Source organism: Eurosta solidaginis, chromosome 1 (assembly GCF_040869045.1).
Source record: "Eurosta solidaginis isolate ZX-2024a chromosome 1, ASM4086904v1, whole genome shotgun sequence".
In the NCBI taxonomy this organism is placed as follows: domain Eukaryota; kingdom Metazoa; phylum Arthropoda; class Insecta; order Diptera; family Tephritidae; genus Eurosta; species Eurosta solidaginis.
In genome coordinates, this window is record NC_090319.1 from 316223549 (window position 1) to 316238944 (window position 15396).

General features: G+C 33.7%; 1 protein-coding gene across 9 annotated transcripts in view; it reads right to left on the minus strand.

Moving 5' to 3' along the window:
- Positions 1-667: 667 nt before the first annotated feature.
- Positions 668-15396, minus strand: part of alph (alphabet) — a 192311-nt gene continuing 177582 nt past the window's right edge. For 6 of the 9 annotated variants that reach the window (XM_067761672.1, XM_067761671.1, XM_067761675.1 and 3 more), the window contains one exon: positions 785-2317. In XM_067761672.1, the coding sequence (XP_067617773.1) occupies positions 2260-2317 (58 nt within the window). In that variant the 3' untranslated portion in view covers positions 785-2259. Of the gene's footprint in view, positions 2318-15396 lie in introns of all 9 variants that reach the window. The other 3 variants (XM_067761679.1, XM_067761678.1, XM_067761677.1) reach the window with 3 other exon arrangements.

The following is a 15396-nucleotide window of genomic DNA, read 5'->3' on the forward strand; positions in this document are numbered from 1 at the left end:
TCAGAAGAATGTGCAACGTTGGTCGTCTAACGCATTCTATAGATCTTTTCAAAACACTGAATATTCTTCCCATGAGACATTTATACTATTATAAAGTTCTAAAAATTTTTTTATAAGGAGCGGGTATGCACAAAGTCCGATATACAACATTCACAATCTAAGAAGGGCATTGCTGCCTCTAGTAAGAGTTCCTAGATTTCGCTCCACACTTTTTCGTAACTTCTACACAATTGTCTCGTGTAAACTATACAATAAACTATCTGCTGGGATACAGCTTATTGGAAGGCTACCAGCGTTTCTGAGGGAAGTGAAGAAATGGCTTCTTGGTTTCAATCATGAGGAGATAGAAATTCTGCTGCGTCCTATCTCATAATTCTTTGATGTACTTTTATAGTCAAAAAAAAAAATAACTTTATATCTCTAATTATTGTTTGTATTTATAATAGTTGTATCATTGAATCTCTCTACTCATGCTTATCTTATATATTGTACCTTTTTATTGTAATGCGCCCCACAAACATTTTAAAAAAGCGAATACCGAATGAAAGAAATGGCATTTCCACTGCTCAAAATATGAGTATTTAATGTCATTATCTATTTGCTTATTTAATTATTAACTTAGATTGTAATACTGTATAATTATAAATGTTTATAAGAAAATAAAGAAAGCAAACAAACAAAAAAAAAAACACAAAACACTCTAACTCTGCAGGTAACTCATAAATTACCTAACTATTATACATTTTTTTTACTCAAATTACAAATACGTACGTACACAATATACATATGTAAGTTATATATATATAGTTCCTGACAGTAAGGAAAAATTATAAAATCTTTATTAGTTTTTTGTTTTTTTTTTTTGTTTTTCTTCTTTGTATATTTATTAGTTTAACATAGTTTTGTTGCATTTTTTGTGGGATTTGTGTTGTTTTTGGATTATTGTTACTTGTAAACCAATCTTTTGTATTTCGTTAAAATTGTAGGTATTAAATAAAAATGTATATAAAATCCAATGAATTGTATAATAAAAACTAAAAAAAAAATTGTGTAAATGTGCTGTTATTATTATATAAAATTTGTTTTTGTTTGTTTTTAAAATTATTTGACAGACATCCGCAACGCTTTCGAAGAAATATAGTTGCTCTTTGTTTTTGTTGTTGAACAGGTTCAACCGAGGATACATGCTTTACTTTCCTCGTCTTCCTCTTTCTCCCTGTGGTGCTTGCGATTATGTGCTCCTTTTTTTTAACAATGTAGACAAAAAAGTATAGAAAATTATGGTTTTAGTAGTAAGAAAATTTTGTCCAACGATGGTTTATGATGAGCAATAAAAAAAAAATAAAATAACGAATGCGCAACAACCCCTTTAAATTTTCTTGTTTTTCTTTTCAGCTTATGTTTCGGTACACAAATTAACACTACCAAAACATAGATATGAACAACATAAACAGGTTTTTCATAGGATTACACATATTTCGCGTAGATTCTCATGCATTTGTTGGTGTTTATTAGGCAGGTGCATAAAGACGGAAGTTTTAAATGTGTTTAGTAGATTATTTAGTTAATATAGAGTTATGGAAATCTGTTTCTTTAGACATGTCAATTGTATAGTATTATAACTGTATGTTTTTATGTACTGCAGGTTATGCATTGTATTTAATATTAAAGCATTGTGTTATTGTTTCCATTTGTAATCTAGTTTTAGAGTAGGCTTCTGTTGTCATCTGTGTGAACGCCATGTTTTCATATCAACACCAACAGTGGGAAAATCAAATGCGTTTCTGCCATATCATCACGCCATTTGTAATCATAAAACAAAACTCGAGAAACATATGTACATATATAAAGCATTAAAGTTTCAACAAATGAATAGTCGTAGCTTTTGGTATCCAAAGTGCCTCCCACATGCGGCGCTTATGTTTTTTAACGCTCAGTAAACTCAGTTTTTAATAAACGCTTCCATTTTCAAATTCCATCTGAAATCTGCATTTATACATTATTAACCCTAATCCTTGTCTGTTTTATTGTTTTGTTTATAGATTAAATTTAAGGGGTTGTGTCTGAGTCATTTGCAGTTTTTTTGTATGTTTGTTTTATGATCTTTTGTGTTTATGCTTCTGCTTATAACTTGTGTTGTTTTTTTTTTTTTTTTTTGTAAATTTTTTTTTATCTATTTGGTTATTTCAGTAAAATTAAAATTATTTTCATTTTATCAAAGTAATAACCGATTTTATTTTTTATTTTAAATGTTTATTTTTATTTTTTTTTTTCTAACTTTTGCTTAGGTGGTTCAATGAGATGCAGAAGAGCCCATCTATAAGTATATATTGGAAGAAGAGAAACAAAAATTTAGTACATGTATTTATATATTCAACAAAACATTTAATTTGTATTGAGTTAATTTAGTGACCTTTAATAATGTATCTGTGAGTTAAGCTGGCTCGAGGTCAGGTGTAATAAAACACAAGAAGTTCTTGTATAACCGATATATTTCGATTACCTTCGGTAATCGTGCTCAGGGTAACTATTAACAATAAAAAACAACATGAAAATTATAATGAAACAATATATCACAAATAACAATAAGTTTTCTTTAAAAAACTAATTACTTACATTTATTTCACTTTTACACTGTCTGTTAACTCACAGATACATTTAATTTGTATTGAAATACATATGTGACCTGGAATCATGAAAGGGACCTATTTTGCGAAAATACAGTTGCTCACTTTTTAAGTGATTCTTATAGGAAATTTAACGCTCTTTCCAATGGAACAAACCTATCTATCTTTCAAATCGCATTTAAAGCCAAGTCAGACCACAAATACGATTTTTTTTATATTTCGATCCATGCGCCACCTATCAGAGTTTTTTTCTTATTATTGCATTGTCATCGGGTTGCTTATCGGGAAGTTACTTAAATTTTAATTACAAAATTCGTTCACAACGGCCGGCCGCTACACAGAGTCAAGCTAAACAAAAACTTTAAGCGAAAACTTGTTTTCGCAGAATAGGTCCATTTCATGATTCCAGGTCACATATATAGTAAGCACGTATGCATACGATGATGAGAGAATAAAAAAGATTCATGCAGTATGTATAAATGATATAAAACATATACAAATATATATTAAGTTAACAATATTCAATTAACCTGGTAACAATGACGATAACACACCAAAGACCCAACACATCAAACCAAATACAAGAAAAGATTATGAAATAGTGATAAAAACAAGGGATGTTATAAAATAATGTCAGGAAGCTATGAGCATTAATTTTAACACCTCAGTGTAATACCAACATGTTATACGAATGAAAGATAATGATCCGGCTAAGAAAGTACTTCTATCGGAACCCACCATTGGAAGGACCAAGTTGAAAGCGATTGATTGGCGCGATTGACGGTCATAACTGCTTAAACGATTAATTGCTAATTAAGTAAGTTAGCTGAGGCCCTTTACTAACATAATGTACATATTGTGACGAATATTAGAGAAACTAATTTCGAATTTCGTGCAATTCCGCTTAATTGCAACCTTCTGCTAACGTTCGTACCGCTAAACTGTTGAAGAAATAACTCCAATATTCAATAATGCAAAATGGTCTTTATTAAAGTACATCACAAAAACACTTCTAGTTCTCGACAGATAGCGTGCTTAAATCAAACTGATTCGTCGTGCCTCAGCTGCTGCTTTTATACTCTTTGGTTTTCTCGTTGACATATTTCTAGGCGTTTCTATTTCTAGAATTTGTTATTTGTTTACCAGCTATAAACTTCTCAGATACAACTACAGATGCACGATTTTTATAGCTTCTCGCATAGCCCATGCGCGTGTATATGTGAGTGATTCTTCCGACGACGCGATCCTGGTTCTAACCCGGAAAATCCCAGTGGACTTAATGGCAAGCGAAATGTCCGATCTGTATAACACTAATATCGAGCGACCATCTGAAGAAGACAAGAAAAGAGCAAGGACACAAACAATAGCTAAGTGGCAAGAACGGTGAGAGGCCTCGAGTAAAGGGCGTTGGACTTTCCCACTAGTTTGGAACGTAGCTCAATGGAATGAGCGGAAGCTCGGCGAATTGAACTACCATCTCAAGCAGATAATGAGTGGACATGGCGGTTTCAAAGAGTATTTATGGAAGCGTAAGATAGAGGAAGATCCTCATTGCCCAATGTGTGCCACGGAGTTAGAAAACGGAGAACACGTCATGTTCCACTGCCCCCGTTTCCACGAAGAAAGACTCACCTTGCATGGAGTCTTTGGGGAGGAACCTACCACGAGAAATTTAGTATCACATATGTGCAACAGGAAAGAGTGCTGGACTGCAGTGAGCAAAATGGCATTTATAGTAATGACACGCCTGATGGATGCTGAGAGGGAGCGCAGAGAAATGCGCATGCGAAGCAGTGGCGATTAAATGAACACTCAGAGCAAATAGCGGGAACCTGGACGCAGGGACAAAAAAAAATTTTTTAATTCAAATTTTAACAAAAAATTTAATATCTTTACTGTATATAAGTAAATTAAGTCAAAATTCAACTCCAGTTATGATATGATGCAACAAAATAAAAAAATAAAAGAAAATTTCAAAATGGGAGTGGCTCCGCGCATTTTCATTTAGATTGGCTAGAATACTTTTAATGCCATAAGTCGAACAAAAATTTACCAATCCTTCTCAAATTTGGTAGGGGCATAGATTCTATGACGGTAACTGTTCTCTGTGAAAATGGGCGACATCGGTGGAAGCCGCGCCCAGTTTTTATACACAGTCCACCGTCTGTCCTTCCGCTCGGCCGTTAACACAATAACTTGAGCAAAAACCGATATATCTTTACTAAACTTAGCCCAGGTACTTATCTGAACTCACTTTATCTTGGTTTAAAAAATGGCCGAAATCCGGCCATAACCACGCCCACTTTATCGATATCGAAAATTACGAAAAATGAAAAAAATGCCATAATTCTATACCAAATACGAAAAAAGGGATGAAACATGGTAACTGGATTGGTTTATTGACGCAAAATATAACTTTGGAAACAACTTTGTAAAATGGGTGTGACACCTACCATATTAAGTAGAAGAAAATGAAAAAGTTCTACAAGGCGAAATCAACAGCCCTTGGAATCTTGGCAGGAATACTGTTAGTGGTATTGCATATATAAATAAATTAGCAGTACCCGACAGATGATTTTCTGGATCACCTGGTCCACATTTTCGTCGATATCGCGAGAACGCCTTCACATATACATCTAAGGGCCACTCGCTTTTAAAACCCTCATTAATACCTTTAATTTGATATCCATATCGTACAAACACATTCTAGATTCACCCCTGGCCCACCCTAATGGCGATATCTCGAAAAGGCGTCCACCTATAGACCTAATGCCCACTCCCTCTTAAAATGCTCAGTAACACCTTTCGTTTCATACCCATATCGTACAAACATTCTAGAGTCACCCCTGGCCCACCCTAATGGCGATATCTCGAAAAGGCGTCCACCTATAGTGTAAAGTGGCATGCTGATGCCACTCAACTTTGGGCTTGCAGCCCCCAGCGCACCGACACACACCCGCAATAAAACTATTTTTAATTTCTTTCTGTTTAGTTTGTTTTATTTAAAATTTCTTTAGTTATCGTTTCTTAAGTTAAACACTCACTCTTTTCTTTCTTTAGTCAATTATAACAAAACCACTTTTACTTGTAGTTTCTTTTTTTAGTTCAAACTATTTTCAATATTTTATTTCTACCTTCACTTATGTCTTTAATGCGCGCTTAAATGACGCGTTCGCCGGCTCATTTCAAACTGAAAACTGTGGAAAAAAGCTGAAGCTTCAAAGCGGCCCTGCCGCTATGCCAAAAGTGCATAGCGGTAAAATCGAATGATGCAGTGGCGTGATAGAGTCGAGTAACGGAAGATTCAGCCAATCAGAATTCTCTCCGTCATTCGACTCTCTCACCCAGTAACATCAAGTGCATACATGCATGGTTGCATGTGGGGGTGATGCCAGCTATTTTAGTTTTTAGTTTAATTTTAGTTTTTAGTTGGCTGGCACTACATGACGCTACATCATCCCCCTTTGGAAAAGAAGAATTTGGCAAGGTGATCAGTCTTGCCACATTCTTCTTTAGGCTTTACTAGGGTTAAGATATAAATTTATAAGAAAATGAAATATGTAAAAAATAATGTTTTTAGTTTGAAGTGAACCGTTACTATTTATATGCTTATTTTTAAATTGAGTAAATATATATTTATTAAGTATTTCAATTTAACATATGAATTTTGTACATTAGGCCGTATTAAGAATTAACATTAATAGTTTGTTTAGTTTGGCCTTCATTGGCGTGTTCTTAAAGTAGGTTTATATTTAAAGATTATTATCGGCTATCAATTTAATTAATTTTTTGTATACGATTTTTGTGTACAATTTTTTCAATTTTATTAATTTCATCAAAAATTTTTACATTTGGTCCATCGATATTATTTATTATGTAGGGACCTTGATATATATTTCTATGTTTATTTCTCGGTTCTGTTTCTACTAAAACCCTATCATTAATTTTAATTTCTAAAGGCTTAGCCGTTTTATCATATAATTCTTTATTTCTAATTTTATGTTTATTAATCAAATTTCTTGCCATTTTATGAGATTTTTGCATTCTATATTTTAGTTCTTTTGTATAATTTTCTACATTATAGATCGGATCGATTTGTTCCTTTTGTAATTCATGTGGCATTGTAGATTTTCTGCCAAATATTAATTCGAAAGGAGTAAATTTATTATCAAAAACCGAACTGCTTGTAGTATTATGTAAAAATGTAAAGTATTTCAAATATGTATCCCAATCTGAATATGTTTCATCTAGATATGCACGTAAATATTCGTTAAAGACTCTATGGTTTCTTTCAACAGTACCAACAGTTTCGTGGTGATAAGCTGTTGAGAAATCATGATTAATTTTTAAAAGTTTTGTTAATTCCGAGAATAATTCATTTTTGTATTCCGTCCCTAAATCGGATCTAATGGCTCTCATTGTACCATATGTTAGTATAAAGGTTTCAAAAATAGCACATGCGATAGTTTTTGCTGATTTATCTGGTACAGCTACTGTTACCAGGTATTTAGAAAAGTCACAAATCATAGTAACAGCGAACTTGTTACCATAGTTTGATTCTGGAAGTGGACCTATTGTATCGATAATCACTATGTCAAATGGTTTACAGGGTGTTGGAGTAAGGACAAGATTTTCTTTTGTTTTTGGTCTCACTTTATTTAAAAGACATTTATTGCAATTTTTCACAAATTTCGCTATATCACGTGTCATGTTTTTCCAGTAATATTTAGTTCTTAATTTGGCATATAACCTTTTTGTTCCGCAATGGCCTCCTAACAGTGGATCTTCGTGATAAATTGTCATAAGTTTTTGTTTCTGTTCATTGTCTGTTACGGTCTCTACAGGGTCCGTCAATATTATTTGTAATGATTTTAAAATTTCATTTCCGCGGATTTTAAAATTCGTAATTGAAAAATTATTGAAAAATATATCATTTTTTGGCCATTCTAATTGTTTAATATTGTGATTGTCGGCTGCTTTTTCCAGCCTCGGAAGTAACTCATCTAAATTCGTTATTTCGTTAACAGTCACGAGATTAAGCAAATTGTATTTTTTGTGTTTTAAATGCGCATAAATTTGTAAATTGAAGATCTCCTTATGTTTATTATATTGTATTGTTGATTTTACTCGCGGTATCTTTTTTGAAAAATCGTGTGAAAATTTATCATAAACTTGTACTTTATTATCGTTAGAGGTCGTATCATTTAAACTTATTTTTTCATTTTGTAATTCTTGTTGTTTAGTTTGTGATCGCGTTTTAACGGCTAAAACGTGTTTTGTCGAATCTTTAATCTCGTCTATACTTATACGCGAAAGAGCATCAGCCACAACATTCGATTTTCCTTTAATATATTCAATTGTAAAATTGTATTCTGATAAATCTAATCTGATTCTAGAGAGTTTCGAGGAAGGATCTTTCATATTGAATAGATAAACTAATGGTCTATGGTCTGATTTTACCGTGAAATGTGTACCGTAGACATACGGCCGAAAATGTTTTATAGCAAAATGTATTGCTAAAAGTTCTAATTCTATGATTGCCTTTTTCTGTTCGGCTTTATTGAAAGATTTTGATGCAAAGCAAATCGGTAAGTCATTATCTCCATGCTTTTGGCTTAATATAGCGCCACAACCACTCTTAGATGCATCTACAGTGATAATAAATTCTTTTGAAAAATCAGGGTATTGTAATAATTGCGGAGACATTAATGATAATCTTAATTTTTCGAAAGCATTTTCGCAAGCATCATCCCAAACAAATTCAACTTTTTTCCGATTTAGACGATTTAAAGGGGCTGCCAGTGACGCAAAGTTAGGTATAAAACGCCTATAATAATTTGCAAATGCAACGAACCGCCTAACAGCGTCCTTGTCTTTAGGCTTAGTGTATTTTTTAATTGCGTCTATTTTTGAGTCATCTGGCAGCAGGCCTTTGGAGGTGCATTTATGGCCCAAAAAAGTTACTTCAGAACGAAGGAAATTGCATTTGTTGGGATTTAACTTTAAATTGAATTTTCTACAAGTTTCGAAAACTTTTTCTAAATTTTTGAGGTGATGTGTCTCGCTACATCCGATGACGATAACATCGTCAATGTACATAAAAGCTTGATTTGGCGAAATGCCTGAAAATGCTAATGACATCATACGTGAAAAAGAGTTTGGTGCTATATTTAAACCGAAAGGTAAAACTTTCCAACGAAAAGCTCCTCGATCTGTACTGAAAGATGTAACGTCTCTAGAATTAACATGAAGTGGTATTTGGTGAAAACCAGAAAAAAGATCTAAAGTCGAAAAATATTTGGCTCTGCCAAGATTGTCGAGTATGTCGTCTACGCGTGCCAACGGAAATTTGTCTGCGATAAGCTTTTTGTTGACTGCTCTGAAATCAACGCACATACGGTAAGACTTTTGGCCTGTAGGATCCTTTTTCGGCACCAAAATTAAAGGGCTGTTATAATTAGAAAAGCTGGGTTCTATTAAATCATTTCGCATTAAATTTTCGACTTGTTTATTAATTTCTTCACGTTGTGTATATGGTAAACGATAATTTTTTATATAGACTGGATTTTTATCAGTTAAACGTAGCTTTTGTTCGTAAAAGTTATTTAAAGTCATACGATCAGTTTTTAAAGCGAATACATCGGCATATTTTAAGCATAAATCTAGTAATTGTTTTTGAGCATAACCCGGCATTTGATTTTTCAAAATTTTCGTTAATTCCTCTAAGCGTTTTTGATCTTTTGAAGTTTCATTGATTTTGTAGACATTGTAGTTGGTGATATCTTCCGTTACGATATTGCAATTGTTGACATGTTTTACTTCGTCAGTAATATTTAAAATTTTTATAACTGGATTATTTGTGTCAACAATGCACTTTGCCGTAAAAACACCATTACAGATTTCTTGCGAGTCTACAAAAACAGGATTATCGCATTTTGGTAATTTAAATAACCGATAAACTTCACATCTCGGAGGAATAACTAAAGAATCGGTACTTGTGCCGTGTAAAATTGGTATATTTGCGTTATCTAATCCGGTATTAATAGTTATGCTATCGCTTGCGTAATTAATAATGCATTTATTAAATTTTAAAAAGTCTTTGCCGAGTATTCCGTCTGAAGGTATATTGAAATCGTCGTTAACTACATGTAAAGTATGCGGTATTAAAAACTTATATGCAATTAAGTTGGTTTTTAAGGTTCCTAAAGTTGAAATTGTTTCAGGCGTTACGCCTGTTATGTTTGTTATTTCGTTAGTATTAAAGTTACAATTTTGAGATAAACTTGAAATTTTGATTAAAGAAATATCTGCTTGAGAATCTACTAGAAAAGTACATGGTTTGTAGGAATCGCTACATTGAAGTTCAATAAAATCTGAATAATTAAGGTTCAAGCAGTAGATGGATTTTAATATTTTTGAAGAAGATTCGTTTAATTGTCTAAATCGTGATCCCGATCCCCCAGTGTTCGCTCCTGAGGGTCGTTCACGTTTAAAGCGCGTACATTGGCATTACTTCGCGAATTTGAACGTCTATTATTATTAGCATTATTGTTACTACTACTAGGCTGATTGTTTCTATTAGTGCTATATCTCTCATTATTACCTCTATTAGAATTATTGTACCCGTAATTAATATTGTTGTAATTATTTCTATTTTTATTGTTGAATCTCGCGTTTGGATTGTTGTACCTATTATTGAAATTATTACCTCTATAATTTCCTCGAAAACTATTTTGCCAATTACAACGAGTACGGAATGCTAGTACTTGTCTTTCTTTTACCTCATTATTACGTTCGACTATCATTTTTGCAACTACGTCTTTTGAATCACTGAAGGTAGTTGAAGCCAGGATGCATTTGACCAATTCTGAACGAGTGTTCAACCTGCACACATTCACTGTTTGCTCTACGGCCATTTCATGTGCCTTGGCTTGTGTCATACCTTCAATAATCAAAGAACGTTCCAATGCGTCGGATAGTTCTTCAACGCGCTTAGCAAAGTCTGAGTAGTTATTATTGATGACATGTAAAGACGCGATTTTACCAGAAACAACTTTCGAGTTGTCGGGTTTTATTCTATTTCTCAAGGCAGTCTTTATGTCATCGACTGAATTTATTACGGTTGGTAACGCTTCGCGTGCTTTTCCCTCAAGTTTGGATTTTAAAAATGCAATAAAAGTACTATTTAAATTTTCATCTGAGAAGACTTCAATTAATTTTATTTTGTCGATAAAAGATTCTAATGCCAGTGGATCGCCGCTGTAGTTGTCCCTAATAATTGAGGCGCAACTGGTAATGAACACCTTTTTCTGTTCTGAGGTTGCCATGATTGAAATATTGTTATTCGATTGTAAATCTGAAGAATTATTTGTGGAAGGCAAAGTAGAAGAATTTAAAGTAGAGTGAAAATTGGAAAAGTCAGCTCCTGACTGAAAATTGGAAGTGCTAGTTAGTAGGTTGTCTGAATTATTAGACGAATTTGCTGAAGGCTGAGTGTTTATAATATTAGTTACTGACTGAAAATTTGAATTATTATTTTCTGCGATATCTGAGTCATTAAATCCTAAAAAATCTTCTTGACGAGCTAATGAACACCTTCCTTTAGAGCTTAATTTATCGCTGGAATTGCCCTCAGAATCGGACATGTGTTTGAAACAGGGTAATTTTATTGAAAATTATTTTAAGAGAAAAAATTTTGTAAATCAGGTAAATATTTTGTAAATATTATTTGAAAATCCGGTTAATATTTGTCGCGTTTGGTATGAATTTTATAAAATGGTAAGTCTGGTTAAGAAAATTATATAATTTGTTTTTTTGAAAACAAAGGAACATCCGGTCTGCGGATTTTCTCTAAATTATAGGCTAGAGAAATGCCTACCCCCCTTCCGTGCCGAACTTGGTCGGACTTACCGACTGTCCCCCACTAGGTTAGCCCCGCTAGCTAACCAATGGACAGGCTGTCCTAAAAAGGACACTTGGTCTGTGGTTTCTCGCCCCCCAGAATGGGCTTTGCAAAAGGAAATAGGCAAGCGTGTTCCGGTTTTCTTTTATTTTGTGAAAACCGAAACAGGCTGGTATATTTTTTTTCGGACTATTGGAAAAAAATATAAAAAAACCGCACTTGTTTTCACAAGCCTAACCAAAATTTTTCCGAATATACGGCGATGTTTACGACCACATCGCTTTATATTGAAGGTATGAAAAGTATAACGTATATTATATCACGGACGCACCGCTTTTAATAAAATTTCCAAAATGTTTCTATAATTCCTATAGCAATCGAACGAAATGAATGAAAATATTTTATTGTTTCCAAGTTAAATTCAATTTTTGTATATGAAGGCAAAAATTTCATTTCCTGGCATATCAGAGGACGATTTTATTATAAAAATAATAATAATTTTTTTTGATTTAAAGAGGCTTACAAACAGATTTGCTGTGTTAATATATAATAGCGTTAATTTTATATATAATAATGTTTCATTTTACTTTTTCCAAAACTATTTTATAGGCATTGAGGGAACAGTTTATGAATATTTTAACTGTGAAATTACAAAAAATACGAAAAACTATTGCAACTTTTTGACTTGGAAAAACAGAAGTTTAGAATTTTTAGTTTTAATATGAAATTATTTAAAATGTTATTTAGCTAAATGAAGTTACATGAAATTGTTTAATTTATATTTCGATTTCAATAATATCTGAAATTGTAATTAAATAATGGTAACTTTTTGTAAAGTGTAGAATTCAGAAAGTTATTAAAGCGAAATTTTTTTTTTTTTTTTTTTTGTAATGGCAAAATCAATTCGATATACATACATACATATATTAAAATAAACCTTTATGCATACATACATGTGTACATGACTGTACTTTATTGCGCTCCTCTGAATTGCTATGATGCGGCTGCTCTGCCTGCTGTTCCGCCTTCCTTTTTCCTCTTCTGCTGCTACCGTGATATACCCTGATTTTGCTTAAGTGCCGTTATTTAATTGCGCTTATTAATGCTTTAAAGATGATTTTTCGGCTTTACTGCCGCTGTTTTATGTTTTACAGGTGGTTTTACGGCTTTAGTGCCGTTATTTTATGAGACTGACTTTTTGAGCGGCTGTACGCACCAGCACATAAAAATATGTACATATATCGTTAAAAATTATAAATTTTTTCAATTCAAAGTTTTGGTTTTATAGAAAAATGCTTTTTTTCCGTTACGTTGCCTTTTTAAATATTAAGTTGAAATTGTCTTGATTGGATTGTTTAGTAAAATTTTAGATTCTTGATTTTTTTTGTTTTTTTTTTTTTTTTGGTCTAAGTTTTACATATATATATGTTGTAGAAAATTAAAGTTTCGTAAATTTCGTCTCACATTTTTTGATTTTAATTTGTACTCGGAATTTTTTTTTAGGATTTATGGATTTTTCATATATATATATTTTTTTCTTCAGTTTTTATAATTTTTTGTAATTTTTACTTTTGTACTTTTCTTTTGTATTTTAGTATATTTTTGTATTTTTGTTTATTTCAATTTCAGCTACATTTTTTTGTAGATTTTAATTTAACGCGTCGGTTTGTTAATTTACCCATTTTTCAATTGCTCTTTGTTTGCAATTGTATTTTGATGTGATCTTATAATTTCTAAGTGTATTAAACTATGAATATTTGTATTTAAACAAGTTCATATCACCAACACTGACATCCTCCTCTCGACGCTTTTTGCGTGCGCTTACAGAGTCATGTGATGCGACATCATCTTCACTTTGTTCACTGTAACGTGGACGCTTTTTATTACGTGAACCACGCTGTTTACGCTTTGGACTACTATGATCGCTTCCTCTGTGTCGATCTGAGCGCGCTCTTTGATGCTGACGCATCCGCTCCACTTCATAATCTTCATCATCACCGTCACATAGGAACGAATCGTCACGGTCGCCATGTAAAGTGGCATGCTGATGCCACTCAACTTTGGGCTTGCAGCCCCTAGCGCACCGACACACACCCGCAATAAAACTATTTTTAATTTCTTTCTGTTTAGTTTGTTTTATTTAAAATTTCTTTAGTTATCGTTTCTTAAGTTAAACACACACTCTTTTCTTTCTTTAGTCAATTATAACAAAACCACTTTTACTTGTAGTTTCTTTTTTTAGTTCAAATTATTTTCAATATTTTATTTCTACCTTCACTTATGTCTTTAATGCGCGCTTAAGTGACGCGTTTGCCGGCTCATTTCAAACTGAAAACTGTGGAAAAAAGCTGAAGCTTCAAAGCGGCCCTGCCGCTATGCCAAAAGTGCATAGCGGTAAAATCGAATGATGCAGTGGCGTGATAGAGTCGAGTAACGGAAGATTCAGCCAATCAGAATTCTCTCCGTCATTCGACTCTCTCACCCAGTAACATCAAGTGCATACATGCATGGTTGCATGTGGGGGTGATGCCAGCTATTTTAGTTTTTAGTTTAATTTTAGTTTTTAGTTGGCTGGCACTACATGACGCTACAATAGACCTAATGCCCACTCCCTCTTAAAAAGCTCAGTAACACCTTTCGTTTGATACCCATATCGTACAAACATTCTAGAGTCACCCCTGGCCCACCCTAATGACGATATCTCGAAAAGGCGTCCACCTATAGACCTCATGCCCACTCCCTCTTAAAATGCTCAGTAACACCTTGCGTTTGATACCCATATCGTACAAACATTCTGGAGTCACCCTTGGTCCACCTTTATGGCGTCCACCTATAGAACTAAGGATTACTCCCTTTTAAAATACTCATTACCATCTTTCATTTGATACCCATATCATACAAACACATTCTAGAGTCCCCCCTGGCCCACCCTAATGGCGATATCTCGAAAAGGCGTCCACCTATAGACCTAATGCCCACTCCCTCTTAAAATGCTCAGTAACACCTTTCGTTTAATACCCATATCGTACAAACACATTCTAGAGTCACCCCTGGCCCACCCTAATGACGATATCTCGAAAAGGCGTCCACCTATAGACCTCATGCCCACTTCCTCTTAAAATGCTCAGTAATACCTTTCGTTTGATACCCATATCGTACAAATATTCTGGAGTCACCCTTGGTCCACCTTTATGGCGTCCACCTATAGAACTAAGGATTACTCCCTTTTAAAATACTCATTACCATCTTTCATTTGATACCCATATCATACAAACGCATTCTGGAGTCACCCCTGACCCACCCTAATGGCGACATTTCGAAAAGGCGTCCACCTATAGACCTAATGCCCACTCCCTCTTAAAATGCTCAGTAACACTTTTCGTTTGATACCCATATCGTACAAACATTCTAGAGTCACCCCTGGCCCACCCTAATGGCGATATCTCGAAAAGGCGTCCACCTATAGACCTAATGCCCACTCCCTCTTAAAATGCTCAGTAACACCTTTCATTTGATACCCATATCGAACAAACAAATTCTAGAGTCAGCCCTGGTCCACCTTTATGGCGATATCCCTAAATGGCGTCCATCCATAGAACTATGGCCTACTCTCTCTTAAAATACTCTTTAATACCTTCCATTTGATACACATGTCATACAACCACATTCCAGGGTTACCCTATGTTCATTTTCCTACATGGTGATTTTCCTTATTTTGTCTCCATAGCTCTCAACTGAGTATGTAATGTTCGGTTACACCCGAACTTACCCTTCCTTACTTGTTGTAGCTAACATTGGAGTTATTCGTCCAAATGTACAACATTTTTTTACGAAGCTTTCTTTGGTATTAATTTTTCTCCTTACTGA